The following is a 20,761-nucleotide window of genomic DNA, read 5'->3' on the forward strand; positions in this document are numbered from 1 at the left end:
TACTCAAAAAAAAAAGAAAGAGTATCACAGTGAGTTAAATCAGAGATTCTCAACCAATAGAAAAATGCCGTGGATTAGCAGGTAAACAACTGGTTTATGTGCGACAGCAGAGTAGACCCTGCCGCTGGCTGTTTCCCTGGTTTCTGAAGTGTGAGAGGTTTGGGGGAACTCTGATGGGTTTTTGGAAGATGATTCAGGAGGGGGAAAAGATGCAGAATGCTTCACACCTGGGCAGGTAAAATCCATCAATCAATGGTATTGATTGAGCACCTATTGTGTGCAGAACAGTGTACTAAGTGCTTGGCAAAGTAAAGTATAAGAAGAGAATTGGTCGATGTGATCCCTGACCACAAGGAGTGTAATTTAGAATGAGTTCTAGTGCACCAATTCCAGTTGAAATTATTATTTTTTTATATAATTTGTTAAGCACGTACTATGTGCCAGGCACCGTACTAAGCACTGGGGTAGATATAAGGCAATCAGGTTGGACACAATCCTTGTCCCACATAGGGCTCCCAGTCTTACTCCCCATTTTACAAATGAGGTAATTGAGGCACAGAGAAATGAAGCAACTTGCCCGTGGTCACACAGCCAAGGGCAGAGCTGGGATTAGAACACAGGTTCTCTGATTCCCAGGCCAGTGCTCTTTCCACTAGACCAATCTGTTTCCCTCTTTAAAACTGATTGCTTCCTTTTCTCTTTCTATTCCATGGTAGCTTGGAGCTGGGCTGCCCATCGCTAATATTGCTGTATTTGCTAAGCGCTTATTACATGCCGAGCTCTGTACTAAGCGCTGGGGTAGATGAGAGATAATCGATGTATTGTCCCCCTATTTAGGTACATTTGTAGTCTGATTTTAATGAATGAGTTCATGCCATTCTAAAATAATTTAATTTCATTATGAGTTGGTAATTTCATAAGAAAACTAAATTTTAAAAGTATTTTTATTTTCCTTTAAGTACCACTCCCAATCATTCAGTAGTTCATTCTACAAAATGATTTTAAACAATTACCAGTTTTGAGGGCTTACCCTGTGCAGAGCACTATTCAAAGGGCTTGGGTGTCAGAGTATTGAAAAGTAATTTAAAAGGGAACAATTCTAATTACTTTAACTCAGAGGCAGCACCAGGGAAGGAGATTGACCCCTGACCCCTTTATATAGGAGATACTGTAAAGTGTTAATAGAGATGGCATTTTATGCTTTAAGCAATGATAGGCATTTTCTCTTCCCGTTACCATATTTGGAAAAAATGGGTCATAGTGCTCTGCACACCTTAAGTGCTTAATTAGTACAATTGGTACAATTAGTACAATTAGTACAATTGTACAATTAGTACAATTATTATTGCTACTCTAGTACCGCTAAAGAATTTGTAAAACCAGGGCACAGAAAGTGTTTTTAGAAGACACATCTATTCAACCCTTGTCTTTAGTCCAGTGTGTCATCCCATTTATCAATCCATCAGTCAACTGTATTTACCGAGCACTTACTGTGTGCAGAACACTATACTAAGCGCTTGGGAAGTGCAACATAACAGAAATGGCAGACACATTTCCTGCCCCCAATGAGGTTTCAGTCTAGAGTTTACAGTCATGTTGACTGCAGATAAAGCTTCAGACTATGTTTATCAAGAGAAGCAGCATTGCCTAGTAGGTAGAGCACGGGCCTGGGAGTCAGAAGGATCTAGGTTTTAATCCCGGCTCCTCCACTTGTCTGCTGTGTGACCTTGGGAAAGTCACTTAATAATAATGATAATAACTGTGTTATTTCATAAGTGCTTACTGTGTGCCAAGGCACTGTACTAAACACTGGGATGAATATAAACAAATCTAGTTGGACACAGTCCCTGTCCCATGTGGGGCTCACAGTCTTAATCCCCATTTTATAGATGAGGAAACAGAGGCACAGAGAATTGAAGTGACTTGCCCTTGGTCACACAGCAGACAAGTGGCAGAGCCATGATGAGAACCCCTGACCTTCTGACTCACAGGTCTAAACTCTTTCCACTAGTCTACGCTGCACTTTTTACTTCTCTGTACCTCAGTTACCTCATTTGGAAAATGGAAATCAAGACTGTGGGCCTAATGTGGGACAGGAACTCTGTCCATCCTGATTATCTACCCCAGTACTTAGTACAGTTCCTGGCACATAGTAAGGGCTTAACAAATACCATTTAAAAAAAAAAAACCTAGAGATTTGTATGGGGCTCAAAGGTTGCTTTCAAGCCTAATGTCTGTGGCTCACCATTTCACGTAGGAGACCTGGAACCTGCAGAGGACCACTGGACAGATGGCAGCACCAAGAAAAGGAAAAGAAGGAAACTGCCTAATCATAGATTTTTTTCCTCTCAGCCTGGCCCAGTTACCCTACAAGTGAAACGATCAGTCTTTCAGCGCTACAACATTAAACAGCCTCTCGTTTTATTTTGCATGTGTTTCTTTTGTTAGGCACCACAAAAGGATATCCCGCTGATATCAAAGTTCAATTCAAGGACACGTCTGCATTGGTGGGGCAAAATGTGACGTTAGAATGCTTTGCACTTGGAAAGTAAGTATTACACCTAAAAACATGGGGCCACAACACAGTGGTTCTTCTACTTTAGGAATGAGGGAGATCGAGGGTAGAACTGTGTTATTTTCAACATCCCAAAGAGCCTATCCTTCTGTTGTCTGTCTTCTCCTGCCCCGCCATTTTCTAATCTTCTTTGACTCTGAATCATTTGCATCTTGGCTTTCAGCCCCGTCCCTGAGATCCGATGGCGGAAGGTGCTTGAGCCCATGCCGGGCTCTGCTGAGATCAGTATGTCCGGCTCTGTTCTCAAGATCTTCAATATTCAGCTTGAAGATGAAGGAACCTATGAATGTGAAGCAGAGAACAGTAAAGGAAAAGATAAGCATCAGGCAAGAATTTATGTCCAAGGTAGCTACCCCTTTGCGTTCTTTTACAAAATGATGAAGATGGAGTCCTGCTTCAAAATATTAGAGCCACCTGGCTCAGAGTTGATGTGGAAGTTAATAAGGAAGCAGAGTGTCTAGTGAAAAAGTAAAAGTCAGAGCGTGCTAATCCCAGGTCTGCCATGTACTTGCCGTTTGACCTCACCCAAGTCACTTAATGTCTCTGTGCCTTAGTTCCCTTATCTGCAAAATGGGATTATATGCCTGTTCTCCCTCCTACTTAAACTGTGAGCCCCATGTCTGACCCAATTATCCTGTATCTGCCCCAGAACTTAGTTTTTGCTTGGCAAATAGTAGGTGTTTAGCAAATGCCATTATTATAATTGTTATTATTAAAAGACCTAATAGAATGGGAGCCTTTTGGCTAAGAGCCCTTGATACCACCTCACTGTCTTGTCTCACACTCAGGGCCCTTCTGATGCTTCTTAATTCACTATGGGTAGACCATCCCACGCTTCCTTCTCTCCAATTGAAATCCACACCTGCTATCCCGCTTCCTATCTTAATCTCACTCCAAGCAGGGTGTCTGTTCTGTTAGTGAGTAAAACCTTATGCATTCTCGATGAACATAAGCCAAAAGATATTTCTTGGTGTAGATGTCCAATCTTTAGATTCCATTTGTATATCAGGAGAGTGGTGAACTGACGTGGAATGGATGTGATAGTTATGGTTATAAGTAGTAGTTGGGTTTTTGTGAGTGCTTGCTGTGCGCAGAGAACTGTACTGAGCATCGGAATATAACATGCAGATGGGATTTATAGACGGCTGATAATCAGTAAAATGTGGTAGGGTGGAGGGACTATGCCGATCATCAAACGATGCTAAATTACAATGGATCCCTGGACCAAGATCTTTTTAAATAAGGGTTGCACTCGAGGTTGCTCTCACAGTCACCTCAGTTACTGCCAGTATCTCATCCCTATCACCGGCAGGCTGAAATTTCATAGGTGAGTCAAAGCCATTTGCTTAAGTTTGCACTTGTGTCAGTGGTAGCTATCAGAAAAACTGCCTTCTCTTTCCGTTGGGGTTGTGTTTTACAGTATTTTTTAAGTGCTTACTATGTTTCAGGCAGGTTCTAAGAGCTGGGGTAGATACAAGCTAATCAGATTGAACACAGTCCCTGTCCCATGTGTCTTAATCCCCATTTTACAGATGAGGTAATTGAGGCACAGAGAAGTGAAGTGATTTGCCCTAGGTCACACAGCAGACAAGTGGCGGAGCTGGGAGTAGAACCCAGATCCACCTGATTCCCAGGCCCGTGTTCTATCCACTAGGCTATGATCAAGCACCCCTGGTTAGAACCATTACTTGAAGTTTATCATAGTATCCTAGTCCAGTGATCTCTCCATTAAGCTGGTGTTCCAGTCTCAAGGCTATGCATTTCTCCTCTGAGCTGGCACTTGTAATTTTCACGAATCGGAGGGACAGAAGGGCCCAAATGAAATTGGAAAAAATAGATCGTTCTTGATATTTTTCTGCACATGTAATATCACAACAATATATTTTTCTACTTGTTGCAGTTCATCATTCAAAGTAAAATCCTGATTTTTTGCTTTTAAAAATGCTTGCTCCTCATTATAATATTTTAATTCTCAAGATTAAAAGGTTAGTGATCTCAGCAACAGCTCACCTGCATCTCATTTGAGCTTCCTCTTTTGTAAAGGGATTAAATCAAACTTTTTATCTAAAAATCATTTACATCTTGGGTGTTTCTAAATTGCTTTTCTTGATAACTAGAGAAACATTCACAAGAAAGATCTTTCTTTTAAAAACTGGATGAGGAGGGGAAGCCTCACTGACATGGCTCCTACATCTTTGAGCTCGGACTAAGACCTTTTTCATGGGTAGGAAATTTACTGGTTTGAAAAATTCCCAACTCCTCTCCAAAAGCAGCTACCTTTCAGGTATTCCATCCAGCCTCTTTCATTGCTCACTGAAGCACCAAGCCCACTGAGTAAGCGCTCAGTAAATACTATTCAATGAATGAATGAGTCCATTCATTTGAGTGCTTGAGTATTTGAGTATTTGAGTGCTTACTGTGTGCAGAACTCTGTAATAAGTGCTTGGGAGAGTAATAAGGATGGTATTTGTTAAGCGCTTACTATGTGCAGAGCACTGTTCTAAGCACTGGGGTAGATACAGGGTAATCAGGTTGTCCCACGTGAGACTCATGGTTAATCCCCATTTTACAGATGAGGTAACTGAGGCACAGAGAAGTTAAGTGACTTGCCCACAGTCACCCGGCTGACAAGTGGCAGAGCTGGGATTTGAACTCATGACCTCTGACTCCAAAGCCCGGGCTCTTTCCACTGAGCCACGCTGCTTCTCTGCCCAGTAAATGTTGGTATTTGTTAAGCGCTTACTATGTGCTGAGCACTGTTCTAAGCGCTGGGGTAGACACAGGGGAATCAGGTTGTCCCACTTGGGGCTCACAATCTTAACCCCCATTTTACAGATGAGGTAACTGAGGCACCGAGAAGTTAAGTGACTTGCCCAAATTCACACAGCTGACAAGTGGCCGAGCCAGGATTCAAACCCATGACCTCTGACTCCAAAGCCCGTGCTCTTTCCACTGAGCCACGCTGCTTCTCTGCTTCAGTATAACACGCTGCTTCAGTATAACAATAAGCAGACACATTCCCTGCCCACAATGGGCTTGCAGCTTAGAGGGGAAGAGAGACATTAGGGCTTGGATTCAGATTTCCACTGTATTTGGGCCGCATGAATGGTGCTAAATTTGAATGAGGGGAGTTGGTCGAGAAGGCGCTGTTCCATTTCCTAAGCCATAGAACAGACTTGACAGAAGCTTTTTCAGTCACTTCTGGGTGCCTAGTGAAGACCTATTCTGCAATCCAGCCTAATCTCTAGAACTGAAGCAGCATGACCTAGTGGAAAGACCACAGGCCTGGGAGTCAGAGGACCTGGGTTCTAATCCCGACTCTGCCAATTGTTTCCTGTCTGACCTCGAGGAGGTCATTTCACTTCACTGTGCCTCAGTTCTCCTGTTCTCCGACCTACTTAGACTGCGAGCTTCATGTGGGACAGGGACTGTGTCCAACCTAATTAACGTGACAGCACGAAGACCATGTTTGACGCAGTAAGCGTTTAACCAAAAAAGAAATCAATCAATCTATCATATTTACTGAGCACTTACTGTGTGAAGAGCACTATATTAAGTGCTTGGGAGAGTACAACACACCAATATAACAGACACATTCCCTGCCCAAATTGAGCTCAGAGTCTAGATGGATGAACAACTGAAGGACATGTAGGTGTAAATGAAGGACGTGTACACGTGTGTAAGTGTATAGGGCTGGATTCACACAGGAGCCATTGGGCCTGCGGTTTCAGTTGGCTGTGGGAAAACCCTGAGTTGGATGTGGGTCCTATGGGAGACCTCACTGCAGTGAACACCCAGCATCCAGGACCACCACCGGACCTGGCGACTCTCCAAGCCAATCAGTTCCTTAGCTGGACCAGCCCCATGGAGACAGAAAAAGGGATGAGGTCGGGGGACAAAGAGATAATTTAGTAATTATCTAAAGGACAATTTAGATCCCCCACTCCAATGTTTGGCCCCCATTCCCTTTCCGTGAAAAGGAGGCAGGAAGGAAGCGACACATGATAACCCCTTCTTCACAGCCAACAAAGTCTGGGTTATGTGTGAGGGAAGGAAAAGAGGCATGGAGGAGGCCTCTCCATGAGAAGCAGCGTGGTCTATTTAATACCCATTCATTTGTATTTATTGAGCATTTACTCTGTGCAGAGCACTGTACTAAACACTTGGGGGAAAGTACACTATAACAATATACCTGACGTATTCCCTGTTCACAGTGAGTTTACAGTCTAGGCATCTGCTGGCTTCACCTGACTGCCATTTCCCCCATCCTCTGGGGACCAAAGACCAGAGTGACAAATCTGGGAGAGAGGCATGTTTATGAGTTAATTTCCTGATATTTGAAGTTTGTTAATGGAAACTTCTTTTGAAATACAGTTGACAGGATAGCATTTGTGCAGATTCAGACCAATATGTACCAATGAAGGGGATTTTTTTTCCTTCCATTAGTCTGAATAAAGACATGTACAGTGAGTACTTGGAGAAAAAAGATGCTGTTATAGAGAGCTTGTATTAGATATTCAGTGGAAAAAGCCTTGAGAAAGGATCTGGGTCTAGGGATCACGAGTTCCCAGTTCCCATCCCAGCTCTGTCACTGGTTTGTCTCTGGTCACCTCGCTTTAATGCATCTCAGTTTCTTCATCTGTAAAATGGGGGCAAGGTCACTCCTTCCCCTACCTCCTAGACCATGAGCCCTGTGCGCATTTAGCTTATAGTGAACACTTAATAAATACCATTAAAAACTTTCTATCCTTGTTTTTCAGCGTTTCCTGAATGGGTTGAATATATCAATGACACGGAGAGAGATATAGGCAGTGACCTCTACTGGCCTTGTGTAGCTACAGGCAAGCCCATTCCTACAATCAGATGGTTGAAAAATGGATTCCCAGTAGGTGGACTTCTATTCTTTGTTTTGTTTGTTGTCGAATAAGTCAGATGAACTATTGGCTAGATTCAAACCCATCCCCTGATGGAAACATCAGAGAAGACTGATGTCCCTCAGTTGGAAGTTGCAAAGAAGTCGAAAATCTTGTCCCACGGCTTAGTCTAAAACACCTCCTCTGTGCCTTTAGTCTAACCTGATTTCTGTGATCTGACCTCTCTTATTTGCTCATCCTACTTTCTTCTCTGTCCCTCATCCCCTCCCGTTTTCCTCATTTCTCACCCGTATCCTCCACCTGATAATTTCCCCTTTTCTTGCCACTGATTCCCCATCCCTACAGACACAGGGGTGAGAGGGAGGCTGTCACTCCCGCCCTTAGTCCGGGGAACAGGTAGCAGCAGTGCGATCCTCTGCCACCTTCCCACTTAGCTGGGCCGAGAGGGAAAAGGGGGACCAGCTGGGCTCGGTAAGTGGGTCTTGCTTTTGTGCCCTAAATTCCCATTTCCCACCAGCGCAACTAACGGCGGGACCGGGATCGAGTCCGTATATGGTACATATCAAAAGACCACAGTATCCAAGGCAGTGGCTTTGACCTGCAGCTAACATCAGAGTGTCCCGGGCACCCTTCTCTTCCTCTTAATCACTGGCCTAACTGACCAGTCCACAACTGAATCTTAGCAACTTTTCGTGGGGCTGTAAGCTAACACTGAAACAAATCTTCTCACGAACGAAAGATTGGAGGTTGCCCATCTTCCTCTCATCCTAGCCGTACCCTCAGGAAGGTAGAGCCCTGCACAGCCACGTAGCATGAATCCAATCCCTGCAGGCATCCCACAGTCCAGTTCTGCTCGTCATCTGTGCTGCCCGCTGAGAACAGAGAGCTGGTCCTACCACGATTATCCCTGTCCTTTCGTTATTGAGCTTCAATTTTATTTGGAGTTTAAGCTCCTCCCCCAAAAGGGTTTATGAGAGAGTAAAGCTCTGTTCCAAAGAGAACAAACCTCACTGGACTAAGTCTAGGAAAAGTCAAAGCGCTAATGTGTTTTCTTTTGTGTTTTATTCTTAGTACCAGAAAGGTGAAATGAGAATATACGGCCTGACCTTTGATCACGCTGGAATGTATCAGTGCATTGCAGAAAATACTCATGGAGCCATTTATGCAAACGCTGAGTTGAAGATTCTAGGTCAGTGAGATTTCCAGATTTTTTGCCAAACTACATCCAAATGAACTGCCAGTTCCTTTCCACCCCCGCCCCCCACATTTCAGTGCTATGATTTTTAGGGCTTGCTGGGTCACATAAATGTTTTCGGTCCCACGGTATTTATTTTTTGGTTCTAAATTATGGTTATTCCTATTGAAATCATTTAGACTATAGATAAGAATTTGGGGAATTTGCATAGCATTTGAAAGGCAAGGAGAGGCATCAATTTGTGCTCCGGTCCATTTTCCTTTATTGTTGGGAAATTCCAACTAGTTGATTGGTGACTATTTCATGATGTTCCATTATGACACCCAAATCTTTGACCTCTATAGCAAATTGTTGCAAAAGGTAAAAGTACACATTTGGAAAATCACAAAGTGACAATGTAAATTCTCTTTATCCTGGTTTTGAGACTCTTATCATCCTTAATAAAAATGTTATGCTGAAACTAATAAAAACTCCTGCAGATCTCCAATGAATAAAACTTCAGTTAAAAAAGATTTCCTCTGAGTGGTTGCAAGTATAGTGGGAGTCAGTCCTGGGAGTCAGAAGGTCTTGGGTTCTAATTCCAGCTGCACGACTCATCTGCCATGTGACTTGGGCGAGTCACTTCACTTTTCTGTGCCTTGGTCACCTCATCTGTAAAATGGGTATATCTGACTTGATTTGCTTGTGTCCACCCCAGGGCTTCGTACAGGATGCTTAACAAATTCCACAATTATTGCTGTTATTATTGAATGAATAAATTATTGATGGTAGTTTTGGGAGAGATTAATTATGCAATAGGCTTATTGTGTAGAACCTTGTTGAATTCTTTTCTATAAAAATATCCCATAATATAATAAATAGATTAGATAGAGGTGATTATTACAGCTCAGTAAGTGATTGATTTTATGGCTTATTTGGATAAAAATTTACTGAATGTATATACAATTTATAGAGATGAAATATGTATCTAGATGTACATATATGGAAGCATACATGTGTGTTTTGTTTTTTTTTTGCTGTGCTCCAAATATGGGTGCTTGTTATAATAACATAGTAACCATGAGCAACATCCTTACCATATCTTAATGAGATAAGTAGAAATCCAAAGGGGACCTTTGAATTAAAGGATCTTTGCCACTGGCTATTGAAAGACATTAGTTAGGTCAAATCTTACCTTCAACTGGAAGAGGGGAAATAAAAATGTGGGGCACAAAAAGGGAGGAAATTTAAGCAATATCACCAATTTATTATTTTTTTCCTCTAGCCTTGCCTCCCACATTTGAACTGAATCCTATGAAGAAGAAGTTCTTGGCTGCAAAAGGAGGCCGCGTTTTAATGGAATGCAAACCAAAAGCTGCACCCAAAGCTAAGTTCTCATGGAGCAAAGGAACAGAATGGCTTGTCAATAGCAGTCGGTCAGTTTTAAGATCATCAGACCCCCTTGAAGTAGCTCATTTGCTAATCACTGTTAATCATTTGATAAATTCTCAAAGGGCCAATTTTTAGATAACCAATGAATGCTGCTATTCAGGAGGTAGACTATGAGATAAGCTGGGATGAGGAGGAACTGCCAGGTAATCTCCTCTTTAGACTTTGCGATGACCGTGTCCTTCCTAGAGGATATAATTCAATTTGTGAATCAATGTAAGGGGATAGAAAAGTTGAGGGCCTTGAGAAAAGCAACATGAACGGAATATTAGAAAATGGGAGATACAGGAATCGACTAAATGTTGGATTAAATGGTGAGTTATAAAAGATGAAGAAAAAGATGAAAAGGCTTAGGAGAAGCCATCAAGTATATGACATGTCATTTCAAGAAAAATAATACGCAGTTGATATACCCTGCTACTAACAGCAGGGTCAGAAAAATAATTTTAAGTATAAAGAGGAAATGTAGATTAGGTACCAAGGATATCTCTTTTGAAGTGCTTACATATCAACTATCAGAGGAAGTTGTGAAATCGTTTTCACAGTAGGCCTTTATAAACCCGATGCCTGGAATATGTTTTGAATTTTGAAACCTATTTAAAGAGGGGATCTTATTCGTTGAGCTTTAGGGTTCCAGAAAGCTTTAATTCTAGGAAATTCTAGATCTCTCATTAGAAGGCTGCAATGAAATATCTGCTAAACTATGTTTGTCTAAATAACATAGTAAGCGCTCAATAAATATGATTGAATGAATGAATGACACTGAGTTGAAAATTCCTAGATGGTGCACAGTTAGATTCTTTACATGAGCACGCATAGCTTTATATGAGCTCCACACATATCCATGATCCCAAATTCTTTGATAACAAAGTGATAGTTCAGTAAACAAGATCTTTTGGGAATTGAGATCAATATTCAATGGAAAGTCTGTTTGGGCATATTCTAGTCTGGTTTTGTTCTTGGCTTTCAAGTCTGGCATTAACAGTATGAGTCCTATGCCAAAAGGTCTTTTCCTCTTTTCTGTGGAGAAGATATCTTGGTTCTGCTCGAGAACTTTCTGGGTTCTTCCACCTTCGAATGAACATTAAATAGGTTTAATAAGGATTATTTTTTGGAATGAACTTGTTCTCACGGAAGTTAACAGTCTTTAAGGCTTCAAAGAGGATTTTAGTGTGGACAGCTGAAAAATACATACAGAAATTGTTCTGTATCTGTAAAGCAATTGTTTGGTACTCAGAAATAGCATCAAATTCGTCTGTGGTCAGAGACATCTGAAAAGATGCTTGAGGAAGTTAGAATCCAAAAGACACAGAATTTATTTGCCTTCATCTTTGATGGTGAATAAATGAAAAAAGGGCAAAATTTTGTTCAAGGAGTTTACCAAGATAATGGAAGCCAACATATGGCTCCTTAGGTGAGTCATCAGGTAATGAATACTTTTACATTTTTGTGGTCACTTTATTTAATCTTTCTAATGGTAGTATTCAATGTGGAATTGATTGTGGTTACTGAAAGATCTGATTACCCCAAAACATCACCTAATCTTCTTGAAATGCCAAATGCTATAATTTCAGCCTTAGACATTTGTACACAAATGTCATGAGCGACTATTAACCAGAGAAAATTAAACTCGTATCTTTTTATTTCATCCCACGGTTGCTATAGTTTTTTGTCTGTGTATGAAAATGAATGGCTGCTTACAAAATACAAATGCAAGTCTTTGTTTAGTCATATTAAATCTGTCAACAAAACCTGTCAGTTCTACCCGGACAACATCACTAAATTCTGCCCTTTCCTCTCCATCCAAACCACCACTTTGTTTATCCAAGCACTTATCCTATACCACCTTGACTACTGCATTAACCTCCTCACTAATCTTCCTGGCTCCAGTCTCTCCCCACACCAGTCTGTGCCCTGCTGCCCAGATTGTTTTCCTAAAACAACATTCAGTCCATGTTTCCCCACTCCTCAAGGACCTCTGATGGTTACCCGTCCTCCTCTGTATCCAACAAAAGCTCCTAACTCCTGGCTTTAGAGCACTCAATCACCTTGCCCCCCCGTCTTACCTCGCTGGTTTCCTACTACGACCCAGCATGTCCTCTTTAGTCCTCTACTGCCAATCTACTCACTGTGCCCTGATGTCATTTATTTTGCAGCTGACCCCTCACCCACATCCAACCCATGGCCTGGAACTCTCTCACCCCCATAGAGAACGGATGATCACTCTCCCCACCTTCAAAGAATTATTAAAATCTTAATCTCCTCGAAGATGTCTTCCCAAATTAAGTTCTCATTTCCCTTACTCTTTCTCCCTTCAGCGTCACCCGTGTGCTTGATTTGTACCCTGAATCCACCCTATTTTCAGCCCACAGCACTTACATGCATATCCGTAATTTATTTTAATGTCTGTCTTTTAGAATGTAAGCTCCTTTTGGGCAGGTAACATATCTTCTAATCCCCCATCGTATTGTACTCTCCCAAGTACTTAGAACAGTTGTACTCTCCCAAGTACTTAGAACAGTATTCTGCACACAGGAAGTGCTCAATTAATATGATTGAATGATTTGTGTTTCATTACTAAAATTGTCATAAATTGCTTCCCTAATTTAATTCATATGTTCTTGTATATTACCTTTTCCATCTTCGAAGGATATCTCTTTGGGAAGATGGTAGTCTGGAAATCAGAAATATCACAAGAATGGATGGAGGCACTTATACGTGTTTTGCAGAAAACAATCGAGGAAAAGCTAACAGTTCTGCAACTCTTTCAATCACAGGTAAGACCCTGGCTAGTTGGTTCCTTTTGGGTGAAGTCTTGGGCCCATTCGATTCAACTCAATGAGTAAATAGGTAGGAGTAAAAATTGAGTCTTCCCATAATGTTTTTGAATGCATGGCCGTTCCTATAAGACTCTAAACTCATTGTGGGCAGGGAATATATCTGTTATATCCTATTGAAGCAGCATGGCATAATGGATAGAGCACAGGACTGGAAGTCAGAAGGGTGTAGGTTCTAATCCCGGCTCTGCCACTGTCTGCTGTGTGACCTTGGGTAAGTCACTTCACTTCTCTTCAAGAGAGGCAGTGGGGCTCAGTGGAAAGAGCACGGGCTTGGGAGTCAGAGGACACAGGTTCTAATCCTGTCTCCGCCACTTGACTGCTATGTGACCTTGGGTAAGCCTCTTACGTTATCTGTGCCTCAGTTACCTCATCTGTAAAATGGGGATTAAGACTGTGAGCCCCACGTGGGACAACCTGATTACCTTGTATCTAACCCAGCTCTTAGAACAGTGCTTGGCACATAGTAAATGCTTAACAAATACCATAGTTATTATTATTATTTTCTGGGCCTCACTTACCTCATCTGTAAAATAGAGTTTGAGCCTGTAAGCCCCACATGGGATAGGGATTTTGTCCAATTGCATTTGCTTGTATCCACCCCACCGCTTAGTACAGTGACTGTTACGTAATAAATGCTTAACAAAGACCATTATTATTATCATCATTACTCTCTCCCAAGTACTTAGTACACTGTTCTGCACACAGCACGTGCTAAATAAATACGGTTGACTGATTAACTGGTCATCGTGGCTCAGTGGAAAGAGCACGGGCTTGGGAGTCAGAGGTAATGGGTTCTAATCCCGACTCCACCGCTTGTCAGCTGTGTGACTTTGGGCAAGTCGCTTAACTTCTCTGGGCCTCAGTTACCTCATCTGTAAAATGGGGATGAAGACTGTGAGCCCCACATGGGACAACCTGATCACCTTGTATCCCCCCAGCGCTTAGAACAGTGCTTTGCACATAGTAAGTGCTTAACAAATACCAACATTATTATTATTATTATTATTGTTGTGAGCAGAGGATGGAGCGGAGAGAGGCCAAACCTGCTCTGGTTTACCCTGCAGCCCAGTGATGATGCAGGGAACTCCTCAGGTCCATGAGCCGGGCTCAAAGTCACATCCTGCCAGCCCGAAAGAGCTTGAAGAGCCAGGAGCACCGGCTGGCTCTCCTCACCCCACTGTCCCCGCACCCTCCCGGAGCCATGCTCGCTGCTTGAGGGAGAGAACAGTGCTAATGATGGCTGGCTAGCTGGAAACCTGCCATTCCGGTCCTGAGCTGCAAGTTTGGGCTGCAGTTGGCACCGACTCAAAGCCAGGGCTGCTCCTTGGCACTCCGCTAGTGAGGAACAGCCCAAGTGGCATACTGGAAAGAGCAGAGGCCCGGGAGTCAGAAGGACCCGGGTTCTCACCCCAACTCCTCCACTTGTCTGCTGTGTGACCTTGAGGAAGTCACTTCATTTCTCTCTGACTCAGTTACCTCATCTGTAAAACAGGGATTAAGATTGTGAGCCCCATGTGGATCAGGGACTGTGTCCAACCCGATTATCTCGCATCTACCACAGCGCTTACTTCAGTGCTTGGCCCATAGTAAGTGTTTAACAAACACCACAGTAGTTATTATTATTACTTTTGTGCCATCCCCACTCCAAGCAGCTCAGTTGAGAACTTTACAATCTGTTGGAAGACATTCAATTGATTTAGCTGCACTGGTACTTCTTGTTTTACCAGACAGTTCATTCATTCATTCAATAGAATTTATTGAGCGCTTACTATGTGCAAAGCGCTGTACTAAGGTTTTAGCTTACTTCCATCTCTGTAAGTAATAGAACTCACTAATTAAAGCAGACATGCCCAACTCCTTTCTAAGTTGGCTTGTTCATTCAGCCACACTTTCAGAAGGCTGCATATTACTGAGTCATTCTTGTAAAACCATCACCTAATTTGCGTAATTGCAATTATTTTTAATACCTCGAAGATATAGTGCTACTGGGCAGAGGACAGTGGTCCAAGAACAGAACAAAGAAAGGGGAGAAACAAAGACAGAGATGATGAGAGACAGTCTACAAATGGATGTCGGATAGACTGTTTACCAAACTCTCACATTCACACACATTCATCACTTGCACATTCACACCCTCCAGCACACAAACTCAACCCTCCTTCACAGTCATGCAAACAATTTCTCATAATCGCACAAACTCATGCTCTCTCTCACAGAGTCTAATATATCCAGCTTCAATGATATTTACTGAGTGCCTATAGTGTGCAGAGCACGGAACTAAATATTTGGGAGCATACAATAGATTCCCATCCTTCCCTGCAGTATCCTCAGAGGAGATCTCCTCCCTCCTCGCAAGTGCCACCCCCTCCACCTGCGCCTCGGTCCCCATTCCCTCTCACCTTATTAAAACTATCACCCCTGCCCTCCTCCCTTCCTTAACTTCTATCTTTAACCACTCAATCTCCAATGGCTCCTTCCCCTCTGCCTTCAAACATGCCCACGTCTCCCCCATCCTAAAAAAACCCGCTCTCGACCCCACTTCCCCCTCCAGTTATCGCCCTATCTCCCTACTACCCTTCCTTTCCAAAATCCTAGAACGAGTCGTCTACAATCGATGCTTAGAATTCCTTTACTCCCATTCTCTCCTAGACCCCCTCCAATCTGGCTTCCGTCCCCTCCACTCTACCGAGACTGCTCTCTCTAAGGTCACCCGTGACCTCCTTCTTGCCAGATCCAATGGCTCCTACTCCATTCTAATCCTCCTCGACCTCTCTGCTGCCTTTGACACTGTCGACCATCCCTTCTTCCTCCATACCTTATCTCACCTTGGCTTCACGGACTCCGTCCTCTCCCGGTTCTCCTGTCATCTCTCTGGCCAGTCATTCTCGGTCTCCTTCACTGGCGCCTCCTCCCCCTCCCATCCTTTAACTGTTGGAGTTCCTCAAGGGTCAGTTCTTGGCCCTCTTCTGTTCTCCATTTACACTCACTCCCTCGGTGAACTCATTCGCTCTCAAGGCTTTGACTACCATCTCTACGCAGATGCCACGCAGATCTACATCTCCGCCCCTGTCCTCTACCCCTCCCTTCAGGCTCGCATCTCCTCCTGCCTCCGGGATGTCTCCACCTGGATGTCGGCCCGCCACCTAAAACTCAACATGAGCAAGACTGAGCTCTTCATCTTCCCTCCCAAACCCAGTCCTCTCCCAGACTTCCTATCACCGTGGATGGCATGACCATCCTTCCCGTCTCTCGGGCCCGCAATCTCGGTGTCATCCTTGACTCGTCTCTCTCGTTCACCCCACACATCCTATCTGTTACCGAGACCTGCCGGTTTCACCTTTACAATATCACCAAGATCCGCCCTTGCCTCTCCACCCAAACGGCTACCTTACTGCTTTGGGCTCTCGTTATATCCCAGCTAGACTACTGTGTCAGCCTTCTCTCTGATCTCCCTTCCTCCTCTCTCGCCCCGCTGCAGTCTATTCTTCACTCCGCTGCCCGGCTCATCTTCCTGCAGAAACGATCTGGGCATGTCACTCCCCTTCTTAAACACCTCCAGTGGTTGCCTATCAACCTCCGCTCCAGACAAAAACTCCTCACTCTAGGCTTCAAGACTCTCCATCACCTTGCCCCTTCCTACCTCTCTTCCCTTCTCTCTTTCTACCGCCCACCCCACACGCTCCGCTCCTCCGCCGCCCACCTCCTCACCGTCCCTCGGTCTCGCCTATTCCGCCGTCGACCCCTGGGCCACGTCCTCCCACGGTCCTGGAACGCCCTCCCTCCTCACCTCCACCAAACTGATTCTCTTCCCCTCTTCAAAACCCTACTTAAAACTCACCTCCTCCAAGAGGCCTTCCCAGACTGAGCTCCTCTTCTCCCTCTACTCCCTCTACCACCCCCCCCTTCTCCTCTCCACAGCTTAACCCTCTTTTCCACCCATTTCCCTCTGCTCCTCCTCCTCTCCCTTCCCTTCCCATCCCCTCAGCACTGTACTCGTCTGCTCAACTGTATATATTTATTACCCTATTTATTTTGTTAATGAAATGTACATTGCCTTTGCCATTGTTTTTACGAGATGTTCTTCCCCTTGACGCTGTTTATTGCCATTGTTCTTGTCTGTCCGTCTCCCCCAATTAGACTGTAAGCCCGTCAAACGGCAGGGACTGTCTCTATCTGTTGCCGACTTGTTCATTCCAGGCGCTTAGTACAGTGCTCTGCACATAGTAAGCGCTCAATAAATACTATTGAATGAATGAATGAAAGATAGTATGTTCCCTGCCTTCAAGGAGGTTACAATCCAAATTACAGTCTTTGACACATATTTTTCATTGCGATCACACATAATTCCTCACATACATATGTTTGCACATGTAACTATCACACACACACACCTCCTCAGATTTACACATTCTCATAAATCCATCAACAGCATTCAGTAAGTGCCTATTATCTACAGAAAACAGCACTTGGGATTATATTATAGAAGGAGAAAATGAGTTCTGGTCTTCAAAGATTACACAATCTAATGGAGTAGTCAGACAAATTATTTATAAATAGAGTGGGAAGATACAGAAAGAGAGAGAGAGAGTTGCTATTAGATGAATAATGTTGTAAATTCACAAATATATTCAGTAGACAAATTGCTATGACCTTAAGTGCCAAGGTGACTATATAGGTAGTTTCTCAGTATGTATGTTAGGTTGACCCAGCCTATAGAGGAAAACCTTTATCAGGAAATGATCCTTGGAGGAGATGCTGTCATAGGGGGACTTTGAAAAGACTGGAAATCTGTGGAAATCTGGTGGATGTAAAAATTGGAAGGTGGATGTAAAGTGGAAAGTGGAAGGGAATATTAGCCATTGATATCAGCAAGGGGTTGGAGCCAAGAGAGTCTCGAGTAAGAAACAGTAAAGTTAGTTTAGGAGAACCATAGAATGAAGGAGTAATTAGTTGAGAGCAACTCTATAAAGAGAAAGCTGGTAAAAAGTCTTGAAGTAATGGCCTGGAATTTCTATTTGGATCAGAGAGAAATGCATATCCATTTCAGTTTTGCAAGGAGTGAAGAAATGTGATTAATGTTGTTTTTGAAAGTTGATCCCGATTGAGAATGGAGTAAGGACTGAAGAGAGATGAGGCTGGAGGGAAAGAGACTAATGAGCAGGGAGTTGGATGTGGAAGTCTAGTCAGGAGAAGACAAGAGCCTGAAATAAGGTGGTGGCCACTGGGGTGGAGAGAGGAAGGGGCAGATGCATCCTTTGGTCTGTCAGATACAGTCTGTCTTCCAATCTTGGGGAGGATAAACTGGAAAAAGTGGAACAGACTACATCCAAGGAAGTCAGTGGAATTAAACCAGATAAACTGTCAAACTCACACATTCATACAGTGGAAAGAGCACGGGCTTTGGAGTCAGGGCTCATGAGTTCGAATCCCAGCTCTGCCACCTGTCAGCTGTGTGACTGTGGGCAAGTCACTTATCTTCTCTGTGCCTCAGTTCCCTCATCTGTAAAATGGGGATTAAGACTGTGAGCCCCACGTGGGACGACCTGCTTCCCCTGTGTCTACCCCAGCGCTTAGAACAGTGCTCGGCACATAGTAAGCGCTTAACAAATACCAACATTATCTACTTTCCTACTACAACTTCACTCCACTAATGCTTACCTTCTCAGTGTACCTCGATCTTATTTATCTGTCTGTCTATCTCTCACCCGTGTCCTGCCTCTGGCCAGGAACACCCTCCCTCCTCATATGCGACAGACAATAACTCTCCCCTCTCTCACAGCTTTATTGAAGGCAAGCCTCCTCCAAGAGGCCTTCCCTAGGCCCTCCTTTCCTCTTCTCCCATTCCCTTCTGCTTCTCCCTGCCTTACTCCTATTATTCATCCTCCACCCCAGCTCCACAGCACTTATATGCATATCTGAAATGTGTTTTCATTGCTTTTTTCCACTCTAGACTGTATGCTTGTTGTGGACAGGAAATATGTCTGTTCATTGTAATATTGTACTCCCCCAAGGGCTTAGTATAGGGCTCTGCACTCCGTAAGTGCTCAGCGAGTAAGAATGACTGACTGATGATCTTCTCTGTTGATCATAGCATTAGCAGCAGCAGAAGCCTGGTGGGAGTAAGTTAGTGGAAAATTCCTCTCTCCTCCCTCTGCTGAGTATCGCAGCTCCTTTCTTCTGGCTTAAAGGCTTCTGCTGCCACTAATTCTTTTCAGGTTTTCTAGCTCAATGCGCCTATGTATGCAGTGGTCGCTGAAACCTTGGAACGCATCAGGGCTGTAGCAGGAACTCTTGCTTCCCAAGTAGATACATGAATTCTGATGTGGGAGAGTAGGGGTGTGTACACTTCCTCTGCATCTTTCCCCTACCCTTAGCTGCTGTGGCCAGCTGTAGTGCTGGTCAGTTAACCTTTTATTCATCAATGGTATTTTTTTGAGCATTTACTGTGCGTGGAGCACTGAATTAAGCACTTGGGAGAGTACAATACAACAGAAATGAGAGCACGGGCTTGGGAGTCAGAGGACCAGTGTTCTGATCCTGGTTCCTCCGAGTATTGCTGTGAGACCTTGGACAATTTATCTGTGCGTCAGTTTCCTCATCTCCAAAATGGGGATTTAATACCTATTCTACTTAGAATATAAGCCCCATATGGGACCTGATTATCTTGTATCTACCCCAGTGCTTAGTACAGTGGTAACAAATACCACAGTTATTCTCATTATAGATCCGTTCCCTCCCCACAATGAGCTTATAGTCTAGAGGGCATCTATTTGACATTTGTCTGTTGACCTTTCATTTGACATGCCTGAATTAGGGAATTTGTGTCACAGTCCACTAGTACTTAAAGATCCCTAATGTTGGATGTTTCTGTTGCCTAACTGAGACTGCGAGCCCCATGTGGGACAGAGACTGTGTCCAACCCAATTTCTCTGTACCTACCACAGCGCTTAGTACAGTGCTTGGCACATAGTAAGCACTTAAACGTCATTATTATCATTATTATTCCTTATATATGGTTGATTTTGTGCTGATATTTTCCTAAAATGAACAAGATATTCCTACCTTCTACAGATGGACCCCAAAATATGGAAATTGTCACTGGCCTAACATAGTTTACAGTGAAACTATGGATATTGGATATTTCAAATTTTTTTCTTTGAAATCATCTAGATGCTACGAGGATTATTTTAGCACCTGCTAACGCTGATGTCATTGTGGGAGAGAATGCTACAATGCAATGCTACGCATCGCACGATCCTGTTCTAGATCTCACGTTCATTTGGGCCCTAAATGGCTACGTGATAGATTTTAACAGAGAACAGAGACACTACGTGCGGAATTTCATGGTAAGTAGTTATTCTCTGAGCTGTAATTATCTTTCATACCAGCTTCATGAACATTTTAATATTTAGTTTTTGCAGAATCCTGTGACAAACTGCAGAAAAAAGTGACTCCTAATTAGTGGGGTAAAATTTTAGAAATGAAGTTTAAGTTTCAAAGCATTCGAATTGATTTTAGGGACTTCAAACTGATAGTTTGAAAATATATGCTTGTGTGTGTGTGTGTGTGTATTGGAGTGCCAATAGTTTGGTTTTTCTTTTGAATACAATTTTAAGGTACTTGGGAACAGGGCCACAGGTAAATGTGAAGTGCAGGTTTTTATAGCATTTGCTTTCAATGAACGTACTGTATTATGATTACAGGGACAGTTCAAAATATTTTATTGCTTCGTATTGGTATGGCAGATGAAGGAATGACTTAGAAATTTCAAATCTCGTAAACTGTCACAAAGAGAGAGGTGGAGGTATTTTCACGTGAGTCATAACATGGACACAGAACTCACAAGGAA

At 43.3% G+C, this 20,761-nt stretch overlaps 1 protein-coding gene across 5 annotated transcripts in view; it reads left to right on the top strand.

The window, feature by feature from the left end:
- CNTN1 (contactin 1) overlaps nucleotides 1–20,761 on the top strand; it is a 484,199-nt gene that overhangs the window by 313,159 nt on the left and 150,279 nt on the right. For all 5 annotated transcript variants that reach the window (XM_029058335.2, XM_029058336.2, XM_029058332.2 and 2 more), the window contains 7 exons: nucleotides 2,449–2,548; nucleotides 2,739–2,920; nucleotides 7,336–7,460; nucleotides 8,521–8,638; nucleotides 9,909–10,059; nucleotides 12,722–12,849; nucleotides 20,083–20,258. In XM_029058335.2, coding sequence (XP_028914168.1) covers nucleotides 2,449–2,548; nucleotides 2,739–2,920; nucleotides 7,336–7,460; nucleotides 8,521–8,638; nucleotides 9,909–10,059; nucleotides 12,722–12,849; nucleotides 20,083–20,258 — 980 coding nt within the window. The remainder of the gene's footprint in view (nucleotides 1–2,448; nucleotides 2,549–2,738; nucleotides 2,921–7,335; nucleotides 7,461–8,520; nucleotides 8,639–9,908; nucleotides 10,060–12,721; nucleotides 12,850–20,082; nucleotides 20,259–20,761) is intronic.

This window comes from Ornithorhynchus anatinus, chromosome 2 (genome assembly GCF_004115215.2).
Source record: "Ornithorhynchus anatinus isolate Pmale09 chromosome 2, mOrnAna1.pri.v4, whole genome shotgun sequence".
Lineage (NCBI taxonomy): Eukaryota > Metazoa > Chordata > Mammalia > Monotremata > Ornithorhynchidae > Ornithorhynchus > Ornithorhynchus anatinus.